The 17,223-nt window shown below is 31.2% G+C and overlaps 1 protein-coding gene across 1 annotated transcript; it reads left to right on the top strand.

Moving 5' to 3' along the window:
* The first annotated feature begins 564 nt into the window (after window positions 1-564).
* Window positions 565-17,154, top strand: PLSCR5 (phospholipid scramblase family member 5). The gene is made up of 7 exons (XM_006917460.1): window positions 565-577; window positions 5,102-5,265; window positions 9,388-9,430; window positions 10,388-10,608; window positions 12,642-12,803; window positions 14,724-14,885; window positions 17,116-17,154. The coding sequence occupies exons 1-7, from the start codon at window positions 565-567 to the stop codon at window positions 17,152-17,154; spliced, it is 804 nt and encodes a 267-aa protein (XP_006917522.1).
* Window positions 17,155-17,223: the final 69 nt, after the last annotated feature.

The following is a 17,223-nucleotide window of genomic DNA, read 5'->3' as shown; positions in this document are numbered from 1 at the left end:
CTCTTTTCATTTGTTTGTTTTTGGGTGGAAAGTGGGTAGAAACCTCAAGAGAAAAATGAGAAAGTTGATGTTCGAACATTTTCAAAATATAAAAAATTGTATTTAGAACTCAGAAACTTACACGTGATATAATATTTTATTATAGACACTGGTACAGGAGATTTCTAGAAACTAGGAAAATAGAATATTTCTAATGTAATAGTGAATGCAAAGTACATATTGCAAGAAATACAAAAACAACTCTGTGGAAACTTGATGAGTGTTGTATATTTTCCTTTCTGGTTTTTATTATTTTTAAATTGTTGCTTCGGCCACCAAGTGATATGATAGTTTCTGAGTATTGTTTACCTTCGGTGATAGCTTTGTCTTCCCCTGTTGTCTACAGTGATAAAATACAGCACTCTGCAAACTGAGCAAGACACTCCCTTCCTCTATTATTTGTAAGCTGACATGAAGTAGATAGTTTCTGAAGTTTTACGCATGCTGTGTTTCTCTCCTTGCTGAAACAAAAAAAGCTTTTTCTTTTAACCTGGCTGCCTTTGAAAAACTGACTCAGATATCTTCATGGCCTCTAAAGGTAAGAGTAAATATAGCCAGTTAATATTTTTTTCTTTATTTTATGACTAAAAATTAGAGTCGTACTGGTGTTACAATCAGTGAGACTGGTACTTTAAAATCTGTCGTTTGTCACTTTTGAACATTGGAATTTCTAAATTTTAACTCCAAGGGAGCATATTGAATTAAATATAAAAAATACACTCTATATAATAGAATATAAAAGTTAAAATGTAAACAATGTTTTAGTTACCATGAATATAAGCATGGTGAATTAATTAAAAAAGCTGCGTAGCAAAATTTAGATTGAAAATATTTAACACCAAAACGCTGTGGACAGATTGACCTTCCAAGTTTAAAGGGATTTGAAGAAAGTTTTTCACACGTAAGTTAAAAAGCATTAAAGTACTGTTCAGTATTTTTTAATTTCCCATTTGTTGTTTAAAATGTGTGATACAGTCATTTATTATAATGAATTCGATATGTATTATTGGTAAATCTTAATAAATTTAATGGACTAGAAGTAAATATTTCTGAACTTTGAAATGAAATTTTTTCAAATTTTTTTATAGTAAAATATATATTTATAAGCAAACAGGAAATAACTAATTTAAGCAAGCAGATTAATTAGGTATTTGGGGGAGGGGGGGCTGGTGAGTTTTCCTTAAGTCCCTAAAACTGTATAAGTATCATTAGTGCCATCTTACTTTAAAGAACTTCTCAAAAGACAAGAGATATGGTTGTTTTTTTAAGGTAAAGAGTTTCAATCTCACTATAACACATGTGAAATTAAAGGAAAAATGAAATTATAACGTGTTTTCATGCCATTATCAGGACAAGACATTAAACTTTATAATAAAAAGTTTCACCATAAGGAATTATGATTAGTATAATTGGGGGAAACTTAACCTAATTAAAATAGTATAATGGAGTCCACCAGTTTAAAATATCCTGAATTAAATTAATGATCCATTCAATGACACATGAATGCTTATTTGCTTATTTTATCAAAATATACTTTGGATGTTATTTAATATAGGACAAACAAGTAATCTTTTCAGTTTTCATCAACATTTAATGTATACCAGTCTCTGAGTATTAGTGGGAAAGCTTACACAAATTGTAAAATATAGACATGAGACATCAAAATCATAAATTTTAATACATGTGTGCTTCATTTTTATACTGGAGACAAAAAATCTTGACAAGCTTTTTCTTTCATTTAAGACTGACACTAACAGTTCAAAACATTTCATCACTTTATAAAATAGGAGTTACAACAACAACTATAGCCTGTAAGGTAAAGAGTTGCAGAGTACATAAAATATTTATAAGTTAGTTATACATTTTTAAAAGAGTAGATAGAAATTCAAAGCCGATGGAAATTCAAAGGACTTCCTTCTTTATCTGGTGGTCTGAGTCTTTGAAGAAACTTGTGACTAGAAAGCAATATGATCAAAATATGATTACTCTACCAAAAAAGCAGTGATGTTCGGTAATAAAGATTAATCTTAGAAGTAAAACTTTAGGTGGAACACTAATACTCCTTCTGAAACCTACTCAAAATAACACATGAAGTAGGTAAAAGACCTTTTAGAGCATCTATACTACTTTTTAAAAGAAGCGAAAATGGAGCTTCCTTTTGAATTAGAAATCAGGTTTGAGGGGGCAAGGCAATTATCATGGTATTTACTTAAGTATTTTTGTGGATAGTTTTCTTTAGATATATTTAAAGACATTATTTACAACATCATTAATGTTCTCTGGCCCATGAAACTATGTTGGCAATGACCATTTTCCCAGAGAATACAGGCTTATTGGACATTTTCAACATTTTGTGGGCAGTTCAATCGCCACCACTAACCCATAGGACACCCTGAATACCAGATGCCATTAGAACTGAAGAAATATTTATGTGATCTGGAGTCACCTGATTTAGTGTAAATAAACACAATTTAAGAACAAGTTGGTCTCAAGTTTTATTTTAAATTTAAGAAAAACAGTTTTCAGGATGATCTAAACTGAACAAGAGCTATCTCTAAAGGCTGCTCCAAAGTGAACTGAAATCCCAGAAGAGAAAACAAGTGATGTCAGAATGGCGATCCCAGCAGTCTCTGCCTACTAAGGCTACTCTTGAATAAAAACTTTGGACATGACCTGCTCTGGGTTCCAAATGCATTAATGCCTCTGGACATACTATGAGGTCTAAGGACATAAGGACCTGGGGCAGGAATATAGAGCTACTTGCCAGACAATTTTAAAGGCATATGAATGGGAAGGACAAGGAAAATGCTTCTGGTTTACTATAAGAAGCAGACATAGGCTACAAGATAAAATTGGAGTAATTTGCTAATCTTTTTAACAATAAAATTTACAATGAGAATCCAATAATCTTCTACAAGCTATCATTAGAAATAACATGATTCCTACATATATATTTTTTAATTGAAAGATAATATGTGAACAGTAAAGTGCATAATGAGCACTCAACTTAAGCTCTCTGTTTTTTAAATAGGAGTACACTTCTGTAACCACCACCTAGATAGAGATATAGAACATTTTTGTATAGAAACTTCATAAAGATTCATTTTCAGTCAATAGTCATGCACTTCCATTCCCAAGAACTATTCTAATTTTATCACTATGAACTAGTTTTGCTAGATTATGATTTTGCCTCTGTTTCTCTGAAAAACAATGACAGTGCTTTTGGCACTAATGATGAAGAAAGGATGTTTGTTACCTATTATTATTTTCCAGTTGTTACTGCTATATTGGCCATTATCTTCTCTCCCAAATCTGACATACTGTTACATAACCTTCCTCTCAAGTTACTGCTTGAGGTCCCATTCAGGACTCTTTTCAAGAGCAAAGAAGCTCTAAAACCTACATCCTCTGTGTGTGCCTGGATCTGAGAGAAGTTCAGGTTGAGTTCCTTGTGGGAAGAAATACTATAATGTTATCAGTATGGAGCTCTATTTTAGTAGGGTCAAATGACAAGTTTGTTTCCATATGGTTCTAAATCCTAATCCCTATCCTTTTCTAAATTCTAAATGTCAACAGACTAGTACAAACAGAGATCCATCCTCATTTATTCCTACTACCTTAAGTTAAATAAATGAATCACCTCGCTATTGTTCCTCATTAACACCACATCTACACACAACATAATGAGCCTATCGTTACTAGAAAGAGTTTATGTCAGTGTTCAGAGGGCCATTCTTTTGATGCCTATATTCCTTTACCAGTTTTTTTTTTTTTTTTAATTTCTCTTCAAGTGCTCATCCTGGCTAAACTTGAATTCTCTAAGTAATGGGGAACTTACTATCTAAAAAGACAACTCAGTACTTTTCCAAATTTATTTTTTAGAGATTTAAAAGATTCAGAAAAATACCACCCTCCAACACAGACACACAACTTATATGAATTTGAGTGTTAGTGCTGAAGAAAGATGATTCTGATCTATTGTGAAATATATAAATGTCACTCCAACTTTAGTATACATACAATGACTTATTCAAATCTTTGTGCAACTGTTACAAATTTCCTTCTTATAGTAAACCAGAACCATTTTCCTTGTCCTTCCCATTCATATGTCTTTAAAATAGTCTGAATCACTTCTCTTTATAACTTCTCTAATGTTTGAAAATATGTCATGAAACTTGATCCATACCTACATTCATTCTAAAACTGCATATTGTTAATAAACTGATGAATACACATGTGAGAACTCCGATAATTAATATATTAATAAAGATGAGGAGTAAAAACACTGATAATCTTTGAAAAAAATTGTTATATATTGAGGGAGGTATCTAAATGGCAGTCATGTGAAAAGAAAAAGGAAAAAATTAAACCATTAGTTCTAAAAGTATATTGTCAGACCAGCAGCATTAGCTTACCTGAGAACTTATTAGAAATGTAAATTCTCAAGCTGCACCTCCCACCCCCAACTACTGAATCAGAAACTCTGGAGTGAGGCCCAGCAATCTTATTTTAACAAGCCCTACAGGTGGTTCTAGGGCAGGCTAAAGAATGAGAACCACTAAATTAAATCTCGCCATATCAGTATGATTCATAAGGACACAAAATATTCTTGGAAATTATGAGGCACTTTCATAATATTTGGAGACGGGAGAATATGACTTGAAAGTCATAATTATGATTTAGAACCTACATCTAAGGTTATCCTTTTATGAGTAGAAACTAGTTTATTTTACCATTTGTTTCCTTCTGTAGTTTATAATTTTTTAGCTCTTTGAAGAGATGTTTCACAAGTCTTCAAAAATATGTATATTTCCTAAGAAAAACATATATTTTGCCCAAATTATCTGATTTTCTCTCACATCTACTACTAGCAGTCTTGTACCTTCCTTTTTCTCTGTTTTAGGGGTCAAATTGTGGTGAAGTTGAGAAGGGAAAAATGAGGAAAAAAAAAGTCAGCAAGAAAGAATCTACCCTCTGAATTAAGAAGTAACAAATATTATAAGAAAAACTAAATGAAATGGCCTAAATTTAAATATAGGCTGGGATTTTCACTCTCTTGCAGATGCACAGAACCAAAGAAGTAGAAGTCTCCCTGCTTTTCTTCCTGGAGCTCCAGATCCAGACCACAGCCTTTGCATCTCACCTTCCGGACCAGAGAACCAAGTGTGGCAGCCAGGTCTCCCTCTACCAGGCAGCCTTCCTCCTGGTCTAGAATATTTAAGTCAGGTGCTTTTATTTCTCTATTTCTACAAATGTTTTTTCCCTTAAAATAAATACAAACTTACTTTTTGCTTTTCATCGAAGGTTGTAGGACTTCAACAAATAACTTACTGAAGTGAGAAAAGCATTATAAACTATGAAATTATAATTTTTTATTTTACTTATTTTTATTTTGAAGGAAGAAGTGTTTACTATTATTACCATGTCTGGTTTCCTTATTTATTTGATGGAGTGATGAGACTAAAAATTTTCGATTGAGCTATTTAGTGTAAAACCTAGTCCCTTTCATACAAACATCCCATAACCTAACTGTCAAGACAAAAAAAATGTCGACTAAAGGTGCAAGGCTGTGTGGTAAAGCCAGATAAGCACACAATTGTAATGTGTGCAGGTGTATAAATGAGAAAATGATCGTTAATACTCAGTGAGAGACTTTTGCAGTGAGCTGAGAGTTCGGTGTCTTCAAATGAATCTTAAAAAGTTGATGGAAATCCATGGGAAAGCAAACGACCAAGTTAATATATTGTCTTTGATATGGTTGCGTCTCTAGGCCAATTTGCTTAAAGGATCATATCATTATGCTAGTCTCTAGTCTAGTCATTGGAGGGTAAGCAGTGATTCAAGCCTTATAATAAGTGAATCAAAAAATATCATCATCTCAAATATCAGGCACATGAATAGCAATTATATTTGTATATATTATTGTTGCTTTGGTATTTTATCCTACGAAAGACTAGAAATAAACTTATACCAATATTGAGATGTCAGCACATCTGCTGTAATTTTCAGGTTGTTTGGCACTATTTCAAACTATAAAGTCTTTCTCCTTTATCAAAATCAAATCTCGGTGTTAATTCCCTTAAGGTACAAGAGATTTCTGTTATGCCTGATAGGATTTAAGCTGCATGCAGCATATGTTCCTGGAAAAATGTTTATAATTGCAGATGCCTTCTCCAGTAACCCACTGGCAGACAAATGTACTTTAGAGACTGGGGAGCACAGGGAGATATGTAAAAGAGCTGGGAAAGCTAACCTACCATCTTCCATCTGCAGAAAGGATCAGCTGTAATAGCTGACTAGAGTTGATTAACTGCTGCAAGCTGTTTGGGAACGTTGTCAGACAAGGTTTTGCCAAGTATAAAAGTGATATACCAGTGCCAGAGGGCTGAGGTTTGATGATCACATATGGTCATCACATATTCTTCTTCCATCCATGAATGATAACACACCCGGAGCCAGATGCTTGACATGAATATATTTTTTTCACATTCAATAAACAGAGATATGAACTCACTGGCTTCAATTCTAACATGAAGTCAATTTTCCCAAAATATACTTTTGGTAATCTTCAGAAAACAAAAATATGCTACAAACTGGCGAATATTTTACTTCAAAAGTAAAGATAATATATTCAATAATTCACTTTATAATAAAAGAATGCTTATTTGCTTTAAAGTAGTGTCTATATAACAGGAAGAATGATCATTTAAAAAAATTTGCCACAAAATCTGTAAGAGACATACATAAAATGAATTTTTTATGCATTGTTAGCTTAAAACCATAAGATTAAATAAAATGACAAACTTTTGGACATAGTACATTCTTCAATAAATAAACAAGAAAATATACAAAAATATACAAATTCTTCTAAATTAAAAAAACAAAGTAAAAATTTTTAAATTCATCTATTCTCTTTTAATAAAGTTCACCTAATGATTATTGAAAATCCTGTTTTCATTAACAATTTATAAATAATTCCTATGTATGTATGTAAATATATGTATACAATTTATATATGTGTACGTGTGCAATTGTTCATGTAAATTAAACCTAAAAATAATGCTAATAGCTTCTCTTTCCAAGATTGGATTAACATGTTCATAATAGTCGATAACATTTTGATGAAGTTTAAAGTTTAAACTTTCCAACAATTTCCAGTCTTTAAATTAATAGCAAAGGATGGAAAAGGCTCATTTGGACCATGGTTTATAAGTGGCCTAGGACTCCTTAGAGAAACCAAAAACAAAACCCTCAAATGCACAAGGTTTTCCCAGAGAGATAAAGCAAATCTGATTAAATCAAATGTTATTACATATACAGCGTGAATATAAAAGTAGAGAAAATAGGGAGAAAGGTACTCAGAAGTTTTACTGTGTCAATTAAGACTTGTTTCTCCCCGTTTCTAAGATTAGCTTAGTACAACGGAGAAGAAAGCATATCAAAACTGGCTACAGTATGGCCTGGGTTCAAGTGCCAGCCTCTCTATTTACAAATTCTACAATCTTGGGCAAATTACTTAATTTCTCTGGGATTGTTTCTTCACATGTAAAACATAATGATATCTATCTCTCTGAGTGGTTTTGTGAGAATTAAATTAGATACTATGTCAAAATATCTAGCATAGTGATTACCTCAGGGTTGTCTATAAATAAACAACTGCTATTATTAGATATTAGAGAAATATGATTTCCCTTTTCATTGTGGAATGGATCTCAATGGATAGCCTCTCAATTTCAAGACTAAAAATTGATGTATGCTACTCATATGCAAAGTTCCTAAACTCAAACTTTAGTTTTACTCTCATAGTTCTCCATTCCTCAGTCAGTTCTACATACATCCATTGCTAAATCATCACGGATATCCTTTTGAGGCTTATGTCTTCTCTTGCCACAACCGTCATTTTTCTCAAAAGAGAACAAAATTAACAACAGTACACTTACAAAGACTTTTTAAAAATTTTAAAAATTTTAAAATTTTGCCATAATTGTTAAAACAAGTTTTAGAATATCTTAAATCATAAATTATTTTTGAAAAAATATTTTTGTGAGTTTAATAAACAAGGGCATGTGTAGTTCTTTATTAATAATGAGATTTGAATAGAAGAAATGATATTAGTTTTACTTCTACCTAAGATTATACAAGGAGAATGAAGAAAATAATGTAGCTTCAAATTTTCTGGTTTGTGATGTTCAATCAATACCATATATTAGTAATGACTACTTCAGTTTAACTGTTTCATATTAGTTTATTAATACAAAGAGAGACTAAAACCAAGCAAATTTAAAGGTAAAATAGAATAGTATCAGGGTAAGTTATATGGATGTCTAATCACTATGCTGTACACCTAAAACTAATAAAATATTATGTCAACTGTATGAAAATTTAAAAGTTAAAAAAAATAAAAGCAAAATAGAAAATGAAACATTAGCAAAAACAATAACCAACATTATATTCAGTGTTCATGATTTTACCGTAGTGAATCTTCAAGTACTGAATATCAAATTTAAGAGATTTTAAAAGTCCTTCACCCCATTTTTTTAAAGAAATGAAACAAAACAATAATGATCTGAATGCCTGGCCCCTCCTCCTAACTCTGCCTAACTTTACTTTCACTCTGTCATGCTGCAGCTCTTTCTTCACAGTGATGAAATGTCTTTGTTAAACCTGGAAGAAGTTATTCTAGAAAATTTTCTCATTCACACCTTCTTTTGCTCTAAAAAAAAAAAAACACAAATCCTGCTAATGTTAACAAAATACTTATTTAAGCAGACTAAGAGTAATGCTACTAAATGAATGACATAATAAAATTTGCCATATATAATTATAAATGGAGTTAATTTGCAGCAATAAAATATCCACAGAGTTGAGAAATGACTATATTTTAAAGTATACAATTTTTAAAGAAAATATTTAAAATATGTTCTTAAAACAAATTTTTTATATATGAATAAAATTAATTTTGTTTCATTTCTTTAAAAAAAATGGGAATGGGAACATTTAAAATCTCTTAGGCATTTTTATTCAGAAATCATTTAAAAATCTTCTCAGAATTGTTTCTAAAAGTTACCCTTTTATCACGCTACCACAGAAAGAAAATAGAATTAACCACAGTGCCTAAATAATACTATTTTTATTCTTTGTAATTCTGTCACGGAATTTTTTTTCACTTGAATAAAAAACGTTTTTCCTTTCCATTATAATATGTGATCCGTATTCAATGGTTTTCCTTATAAAGAACATGAAATCACCTAATTTCATATAGTCCAATAAACAGGTTAATAATAGCTCCAAAGGTTTTCAGAGTGTTGTGATGTAATAATTTTTATTTCTTTTGTCATCCCTTAACAGTTAGACCTGATAATTATACACCAGCAAGTGGAGCTTCTTGGAAGTAAGTATACTATATTCTGTACTAATTAAAACTGTTGAAAATATTTTGGATTTCAGAAATTTCTTTTCATCTAAATATGTTATAACAATAAAGTTAAATTTTTAGAATATATTCAGGTCAAAAAAGTGCACTAGTTCTATTTTTTTAAATAAATGTTGAAAATAAAATTATTAGTCTGACATAGATAAACCTAAAAGCATAAAATTCTCCAAGTTTCTGATGATATTGACATTAGGAATCTAACATTATTTTCAATCTTAAAATAATAAAACATATGTAATCACTTCCATGGTTGCTAATAATTCAAATTTTCTTAATAATTTTGGAAATGGAAATCAAGGTTGAGACTAAATAACAAAATCCATCAAAACATTTTTCCACAGTTTTATCATTTCATCAGTGATTCATCAATTAGGCAAATTATTTAACAATACACAAATTTACAAATATGACTAACTGAATTCAAATTTCTTGATTATTCTTCATTCTTAATATTATATGTAATTTCAAAAATATGTCAAAATTGAAATAGATATCAGAATAGCATGTAGCTATAGATATATTATCAGACAAAGATTCTAGACAAATCATCACTATCACGTGAGTTGTCTCAATAAATTCCATAACAATAACAGAATTATTATTTCAGTGTTTGATTCTTTTTTACAGCATTGCTTTCTTAATTGAAAAGTGGAACTGCATATTTTGGGGTCAATAATATATCTAGAATCAAAACTTATTAATCACACAGCTTTGTTTTTAGAGTTTGCTTTGATTTTGATGACTAAATCCTTAAATTTCAGAGCACAAAAGTAAATATGTGTGAAAATACCATATACTTAATAATTAATCAATCACTATGCTTGTTTTCTCTTAATAACAGTATCCCTTTTACTCATTTAAAGGTTTAATACTAACTATTAGCACTATTATGATGAATTTTTTTTGCTCTATCAGTGATACTTGGCACTGAAACCTCCAACAAATATGAAATTAAAAACAGCTTGGGACAAAGAATTTACTTTGCAGTGGAGGAAAGCATCTGCTTCAATCGCACTTTCTGTTCCACAATGAGATCTTGCACTCTGCGGATCACGGATAACTCAGGTCGAGAAGTGATTACAGTAAACAGGCCGTTGAGGTGTAACAGCTGCTGGTGCCCTTGCTACCTACAAGAGGTTAGTCATTGGTTCTGGAGTGCCTCCCACCCCCCCCCATTTGAAAAGATTAGCAGTTATTTCTTTAATAAATAGCATTCATATGGAGCTATATGGCAATTAACCTTTCAATTGACTGAATTAGTACATCATTCCTTTAGAATCAGAACAGCTTGAGGATTTAGTAAAAAAAAAAAGTTTTTTCCTTTCCAACCAAAAAATATAGTGGCTTCTGTAATTTTAATTATTGAAGACAACTCATGCATCACGTAAATGAGACACTAGCCTTGTAATTGTCATATCTATGAGTTCCACCATTAAGCAAGTCTACACCTTATCCCTTTGTCTTCTCTAATTGTTGCAAAGTTCAGAAAGTCCTAAGTGATACTTGTAAGGTGTTCTCTTTTAGCTCGGTATTATTATTTAGGCACAGAATGTTACATCTCATGCATACATTTAGGACAAACCTCAAGATTTGCAGAAGACAATGTTATTATTCTAGAGGGAATCAATTGTTTTATTTTAATATATAATAGATTTTTGTTACTCTTTAATGTACCTATAATAATAACTTTTATTGACATAATGTAGTTAAGTTGATATAGAACATATACTTACTCCAATGTCTTAATATCATGACATCTCTATAAACTAGAAAGAAGAGGATTTACTGTCCATATTTTGCAGTAGAAAAGCTGAGGCTTAGAGTGGAGGTGACTTATCTATTATCACACATCTAGGAAATATCATAAATGGTACTTGATTCAGGTGTCTTTATTCAAGCCCAAGTTTCTCCTTTGAGGACCTATGTATAAGTATTCTACTTAATGCTATAGGAAATAAATATTGACGGAAGAAGATTAAAGAAGTGTCCAACAATATATATTGAAGCTAATTCTCCAACTATTCATAGGTAATCAGCTGGCTAAGTGATAAGATAGCTAAAATACTCATACATGAAGCCTAAGAATTTTATCCTCCCATTGAGTATATTTAAGATGTAGTAATATGCCCCAATATAATATAATCAGTATAATTACAGAATATATGCCCATTTAAAAATTTCTGATAATTGATGTTTTATTTTATAGTAGCCCAGTGTCACATAAATTAAACATAAGATGTTTCTTGATACTCATCAATAATTTTTAAAATTTGGTCAAAATCAAATCAATTACTTTAAAAGTGATCCCCAAACAATTCTATATAATACTAAGCAATCTTATTAAAACCACCTATGTCTATCCAAGAAGAGTATAGACATACACATAAGGCTATGAACTTAATACATAAGAAAAGACAAAATGAGATCTGATGATGGAAATTTGGTTTGATTTAAAAGCAATAGATTTTTATTATTTGCACCAACCTCTAGCTTACTTCACAAATAATTTGATTGGCTACATAAGTATATCAAAATATATAATATAATGGAAAATAAAAAATCAGAATGAAGGGTAATGGGTAAAATACTAAAATAAAGCCTGAAAATACAATTACTAGTCTTTAACTCTTTGGAAGATGTGAAACAGTAATCAAATTAGTGTGTAACTGCAGAATCATTTATTTTTAATTGAACACAGAGAAACTGGAAGTTGACAATCTGAAGAGAAAAATATTTATTAGTACTTAATTGGTAAATAAGGATGAAAACCTGTTGTAGCAATTGAGAGGGAGTAGATATTAGGTCCCTCGTGGGAAACAGCTTTCCATGCTTGACCAACTATTGTAGTCAGAACAAAAATGGCAAAGAAGCCAGTGTCCCAAGGTCAGAAGACAGTTCTGGGATAGGTTCTCTTTAGGGAAGTAAGATCAAAGGCCTGGACTTTTAGTGCATAGTGCCAAACATCTATATATACAGTGAGTTTCTTAGTTTCTATAAAATATAAAAAAAAAAAAATTCACAGCTTTGTGTCCCTAGAAACAGATATCTAAAGTGATTTGTAAAATATTAAAATAACTTCATAAAAAGTATATTGTTTAGAAGTAAATTAATATTATAATAAAATTAAAATATAATAACCTTAAAATGTTTTTATTATCTCCTCTTACAGTTAGAAATCCAAGCCCCTCCTGGTACCATAGTTGGTTATGTTGCACAGAAGTGGGACCCCTTTGTGCCTAAATTCACAATTCAAAATGCAAACAAAGAAGATATTTTGAAAATTGTTGGTCCTTGTACAACATGTGGCTGTTTTGGTGATGTGGATTTTGAGGTATGATTGACAAAATAAAGAAAGTTTTCACTTAGGACCTGCCTTTTTGCAACAGAATTCAATTTTTAAAATGTTCCAATCATGAAATATCTCTGAAATAAATTTAGAAAAGAACATATTTGTAAAATATGTTGTACATGCCAATAATAACTTGTAATTTCAGATGTAAGTCCAATATTTTTTTTAAATATATAACAAGAATTTTATTTATGTGAAAATATAGCACCCCTCATATAAAACAAATATATATAGTTTAGCATCACATAAATTACATCTTTTTTCCAGTAGCCCTGGTGGTAAAGTATTCCAGTTCAGATCTCATCTCAGAAGCATATTCCATTAAAATATCACTAATTTAAATGCTATATTCTTGCTAACTTTGTTTCATAAAACAATCTACTCTCACATAAACATATTTGTGTAAATTGAATATTAAAAAAATACATAGTTGCAAATTCAATCTATATCAATATGAACTATTTTAACAGCTTATCCTGGAAATACATCTTAGACAGAAGAGATGGTCTGATTTAAATTGTATATTTATTTTTTATTCATTCATACATATATATCCCACCAGGACACTCAGTTTGTGGAACTCCAGAGAATTTATTCACATAGAATACAGTTTGCAAAATGAGCTGTCCTAACTCCACCTTAGTCCAAAAGGACTTGGCATGGCTTTCCTAAGAGTGAACTATAAAAATATGCCCTATGAACAAGGAGAACTTAGATATAAGAGTTTTGGTATTCATAGTATAAAGATGTCATAAGTAACTTTCTCTATTTTCTATCTTCTACTGACATACTGAAAGTGAAAGTTTATATTGAATCACTTTTAGCCTTTGAATCAGTAACAGGGCAAGCAAAAGTTTTATTGTAGACTTCTTCTAGCTGAGAAAGACTATAGATTATTAATGTCAAATTAGTCTGAATTTCCTATGTGGTATATTAAGGCTTTTTAAATTCAAAAACAGGACTTAAGATTGGTTGTAAAGGAGTGGTCTAGTTAAATGTCTGTGTATAATATTAAAATGAGGTTAAGCAATGACTGATATTTAAATGTGTTTATACTTATAAATCCTAGTAATAAAATTTAAAAGTTAAAAAAATTGTACCCAGAAGTGAAGCTAATTACTTCTAAAATCTCAAACCTATTTTCTTTTTCTTTTTCTTTCTTTCTTTTTCTTTCTCTTTTCTTTCTTTTTCTCTTTCTTTCTTTCTTTTTCTTTCTTTCTTCCTTCCTTCCTTTCTTCCCATCTCTCCTCTTTCTTCCTTCCTTCCTTCCTTCCTTCTTTCCTTCCTTCCTTCCTTCCTTCCTTCCGTCTTTCCTTCCTTCCTCGCTTTCTTGCTTTCTTGCTTTCTGTAAATAATTCAGGTTATAAATCAAGACGTCAGGTAAACGAATGGCCTTCATAGTTAGACCATATAATTGAGACTATGTACCTGCTGCCATCTTGTGGTAACCTGTCCTTAATTATTTATTACTAATATATTCTCTATCTGCATACAAAAAAAAAAGAAAGGAGAGAGAGAGATAGAGAGAGAGAGAAAGAAAGAGAGACAGACAGACAGACAGACAGACAGACAGACATCTCAATGTAAGAAAGAAAAGAAAGAAAGAAAGAAAGAAAGAAAAGAAAAGAAAGAAAGAAAGAAAGAAAGAAAGAAAGAAAGAAAGAAAGAAAGAAAGAAAGAAAGAAGGAAATATATGATGGATTAAAAAACTGTCAGAAAAGCAAAATTCCTGAAGAGTGAACTGGAAAGTTAAGTCTACAAACCTATGCTTATATAAAGGAATGAATAACTTTAGAGATGATGAATAAAATAATTCACATCTCTCATGAAGTAAACATGTGAAGAAATCTAAAATCATCTCTTTCACCTTCAAAGTTAATACCTCTAATTTTCTTTTTAAAGGTGAAGACCATTAATGAAAAGCTTACAATTGGAAAGATTTCAAAATACTGGTCAGGGTTTGTAAATGATGTCTTCACCAATGCTGACAACTTCGGGATTCACATTCCTGCAGACCTAGATGTGACAGTCAAAGCAGCATTGATTGGTGCTTGTTTTCTCCTCGTAAGTATGGTCTTAAAGAGTATAAGTAATTTATTTATCTCCTTTTCAATTGTTAATTGCAAATACACAGCGTTTACCCCAAAGAGTAAGTTGTATGCATAGAAAGTTCGTGTAGAACCAACATTCTTCAGAAGTCAGAATGCGGAAGTTTGCATTTCTATCAGATAGCCCTTCTCTAGTGGCCCTCAAGGATCGACGCCCTGTCACATCCTTTTCATCATTTCCTCAAAACCTGAGTTACCCTTCCCTTTCAACATCAACTTAGATTATTGGCTTATTTACTCTTTCACTGAAAAATACATAAACATAAATATCCTAATTATTTATCCTGGGTAAAGTTCAGGACAGTTTCATAACTTAACAACGAGCTAGGTGATATTCAAAATGTGAAAAGTGCAGTTTTCTTGCCCTTCCAATATGTACATAGATACATGAGATGACAGGAATGTGTTAATATGTACTAGTTTCCATTATTACAAAGATATTATGTCTTTGTCCTTTCTTCCCAACTTATAACTTAATTAAAAAACATTTTCTTCTTTGGTATGAAATTGGTGATAGGAGAGCAGATTTCAAGTAATACCTATGCCAAATGCTTGGCTATCACCTGTTCCAGATGTCCTCTCTAATATCTCCCTTATTGTCCAGCATTTCAATGCATTCACAAAGACTCATGGAATTTAAAAATCAACCTACATTCTACGTCTCGTATTTTGTTGTTCTTCAGAGTTTTAGAATTCTAAATCTTATGGTTATATTAATGTGTACTGCTACGGGGAAAAAAAATGGCCCCATTTACTCAGTCAATTCTAAAGACATTTGAGAAATACATTAACTAAAAATAATTCCCTGGTTACATCACTGATGGATACTTAGAGTTTAATACAGAATACAGGAATTTAAGAGGAGCTACTTTAACTCATTGGTTCTCTATCATTGGAAGAAGGTAGAATTTATATGTGTAGAGTACTAGCTTTTTGTCCTTACTATAGAGTCATTTACCCTCAATTCCCATTTTCATCTACAAATATAACCAATTCCCGTCAATCTTGCCTGTTACCTAATATTTCTTTCATTCTCAATTCTCCTCTACTCAAAAGGGCTTTTAATTTGCCACTTCCTGCTCACCTTTTGCATTTTGATCATTTTCTGCTTCAACACCAATCCCCCCAAACACACACGTGCATGCATGTATCTACACATACACACACGCACACACATACACACACACACACACACACACACTTTTCCAAAACTTTAATTTGGCCTTTGTAATTAAGCCCTACACTTAACACTTATATTAAAAAGATTATTTTTAATCTGTCCTACCCACTTATTTTATGTAACAGGCTGATGGCAAAAATATACTATCAACAATTCCTTACACACTATACATTTAAAAAGCACTGATCTAGATAATACCCCAATTATCCTAAAAGATAATTTTTTAACTCCAGTGTCAAAGGGAGAAATATACTCACTGAGAATATCTAATGGCTCCCATTCACTTTGTGTTTTTTTTCTTTTTACCATAATATCATAAAACATTTGTGCTTTTCTTTTTGTCAACATAGCTTTTAAAACAATTTCTCACATGTATTACCACATAAATTACTGACTTCTAAATATAAATGGATAGGAAGAATTATGTTTTTAATTTTTAAATTCTGTCTACATTTCATAACCTTATTGGAAGAGACCTTTAAAAAACTGCAAGTGTGAGGATGTTTCCTATTCGAACAACAAAATTTATAAACACATCCTACATCTCCTGTGATTCTAGGCTACCTCTCCACAACCCACAACTCTAACTTTGTCTCCCAAGTTCCCTCTGGTAGAGTTTTCAGTACTTCCTCAGCTGACTGTCTAGTTACTGACCACGTAGTCCATGGTGATATATCTAATTCTTGTTCAAAGGTCAGTGCCTATAATAACTTCATGCACTAACTCAGAATGCCCTTCAGTCTAATTCCGCAAAATCTCGATAACTCAAAATTGTGACTGATGATATCATGCTGATTCAGAAAAGGTTGTTTGTGCTCTGAAAATTAGGCATGCAGGTGTCATGAAACTTAAAACTTTTGTATTTGTCTCCTACTGATAAATCATTTGCTGGAACACAACTGGGAAACATAATTGTTTTATATAATCAAAGCTTACATGTGAGACTCTTGATCTTAATTTGTTGCCCTTATGTAAATTCACTCATATTCAGTTTATTTATTTGTAGGATTTTATGTTCTTTGAACATTCACTGGCTGGATTATAACAAGGAAGATGACAAAAACAGTAAATTATGCAGAATATATTTCAGTAAGTAAATGACAATTAATGATCT

The sequence above is a fragment of the Pteropus alecto genome, unplaced genomic scaffold (genome assembly GCF_000325575.1).
Source record: "Pteropus alecto unplaced genomic scaffold, ASM32557v1 scaffold75, whole genome shotgun sequence".
In the NCBI taxonomy this organism is placed as follows: Eukaryota; Metazoa; Chordata; class Mammalia; order Chiroptera; family Pteropodidae; genus Pteropus; species Pteropus alecto.
Note: the sequence above shows the minus strand (reverse complement) of the source record. Positions and strands in the feature narration are given on the sequence as shown.

Excerpts from the sequence above, each read along its gene's own strand:
- PLSCR5 (XM_006917460.1), top strand. Across the intron at positions 10,609-12,641 it reads GCCCTTGCTACCTACAAGAG|TTAGAAATCCAAGCCCCTCC; the intron begins GTTAGTCATTGG and ends CTCCTCTTACAG. Across the intron at positions 14,886-17,115 it reads TTGGTGCTTGTTTTCTCCTC|GATTTTATGTTCTTTGAACA; the intron begins GTAAGTATGGTC and ends ATTTATTTGTAG.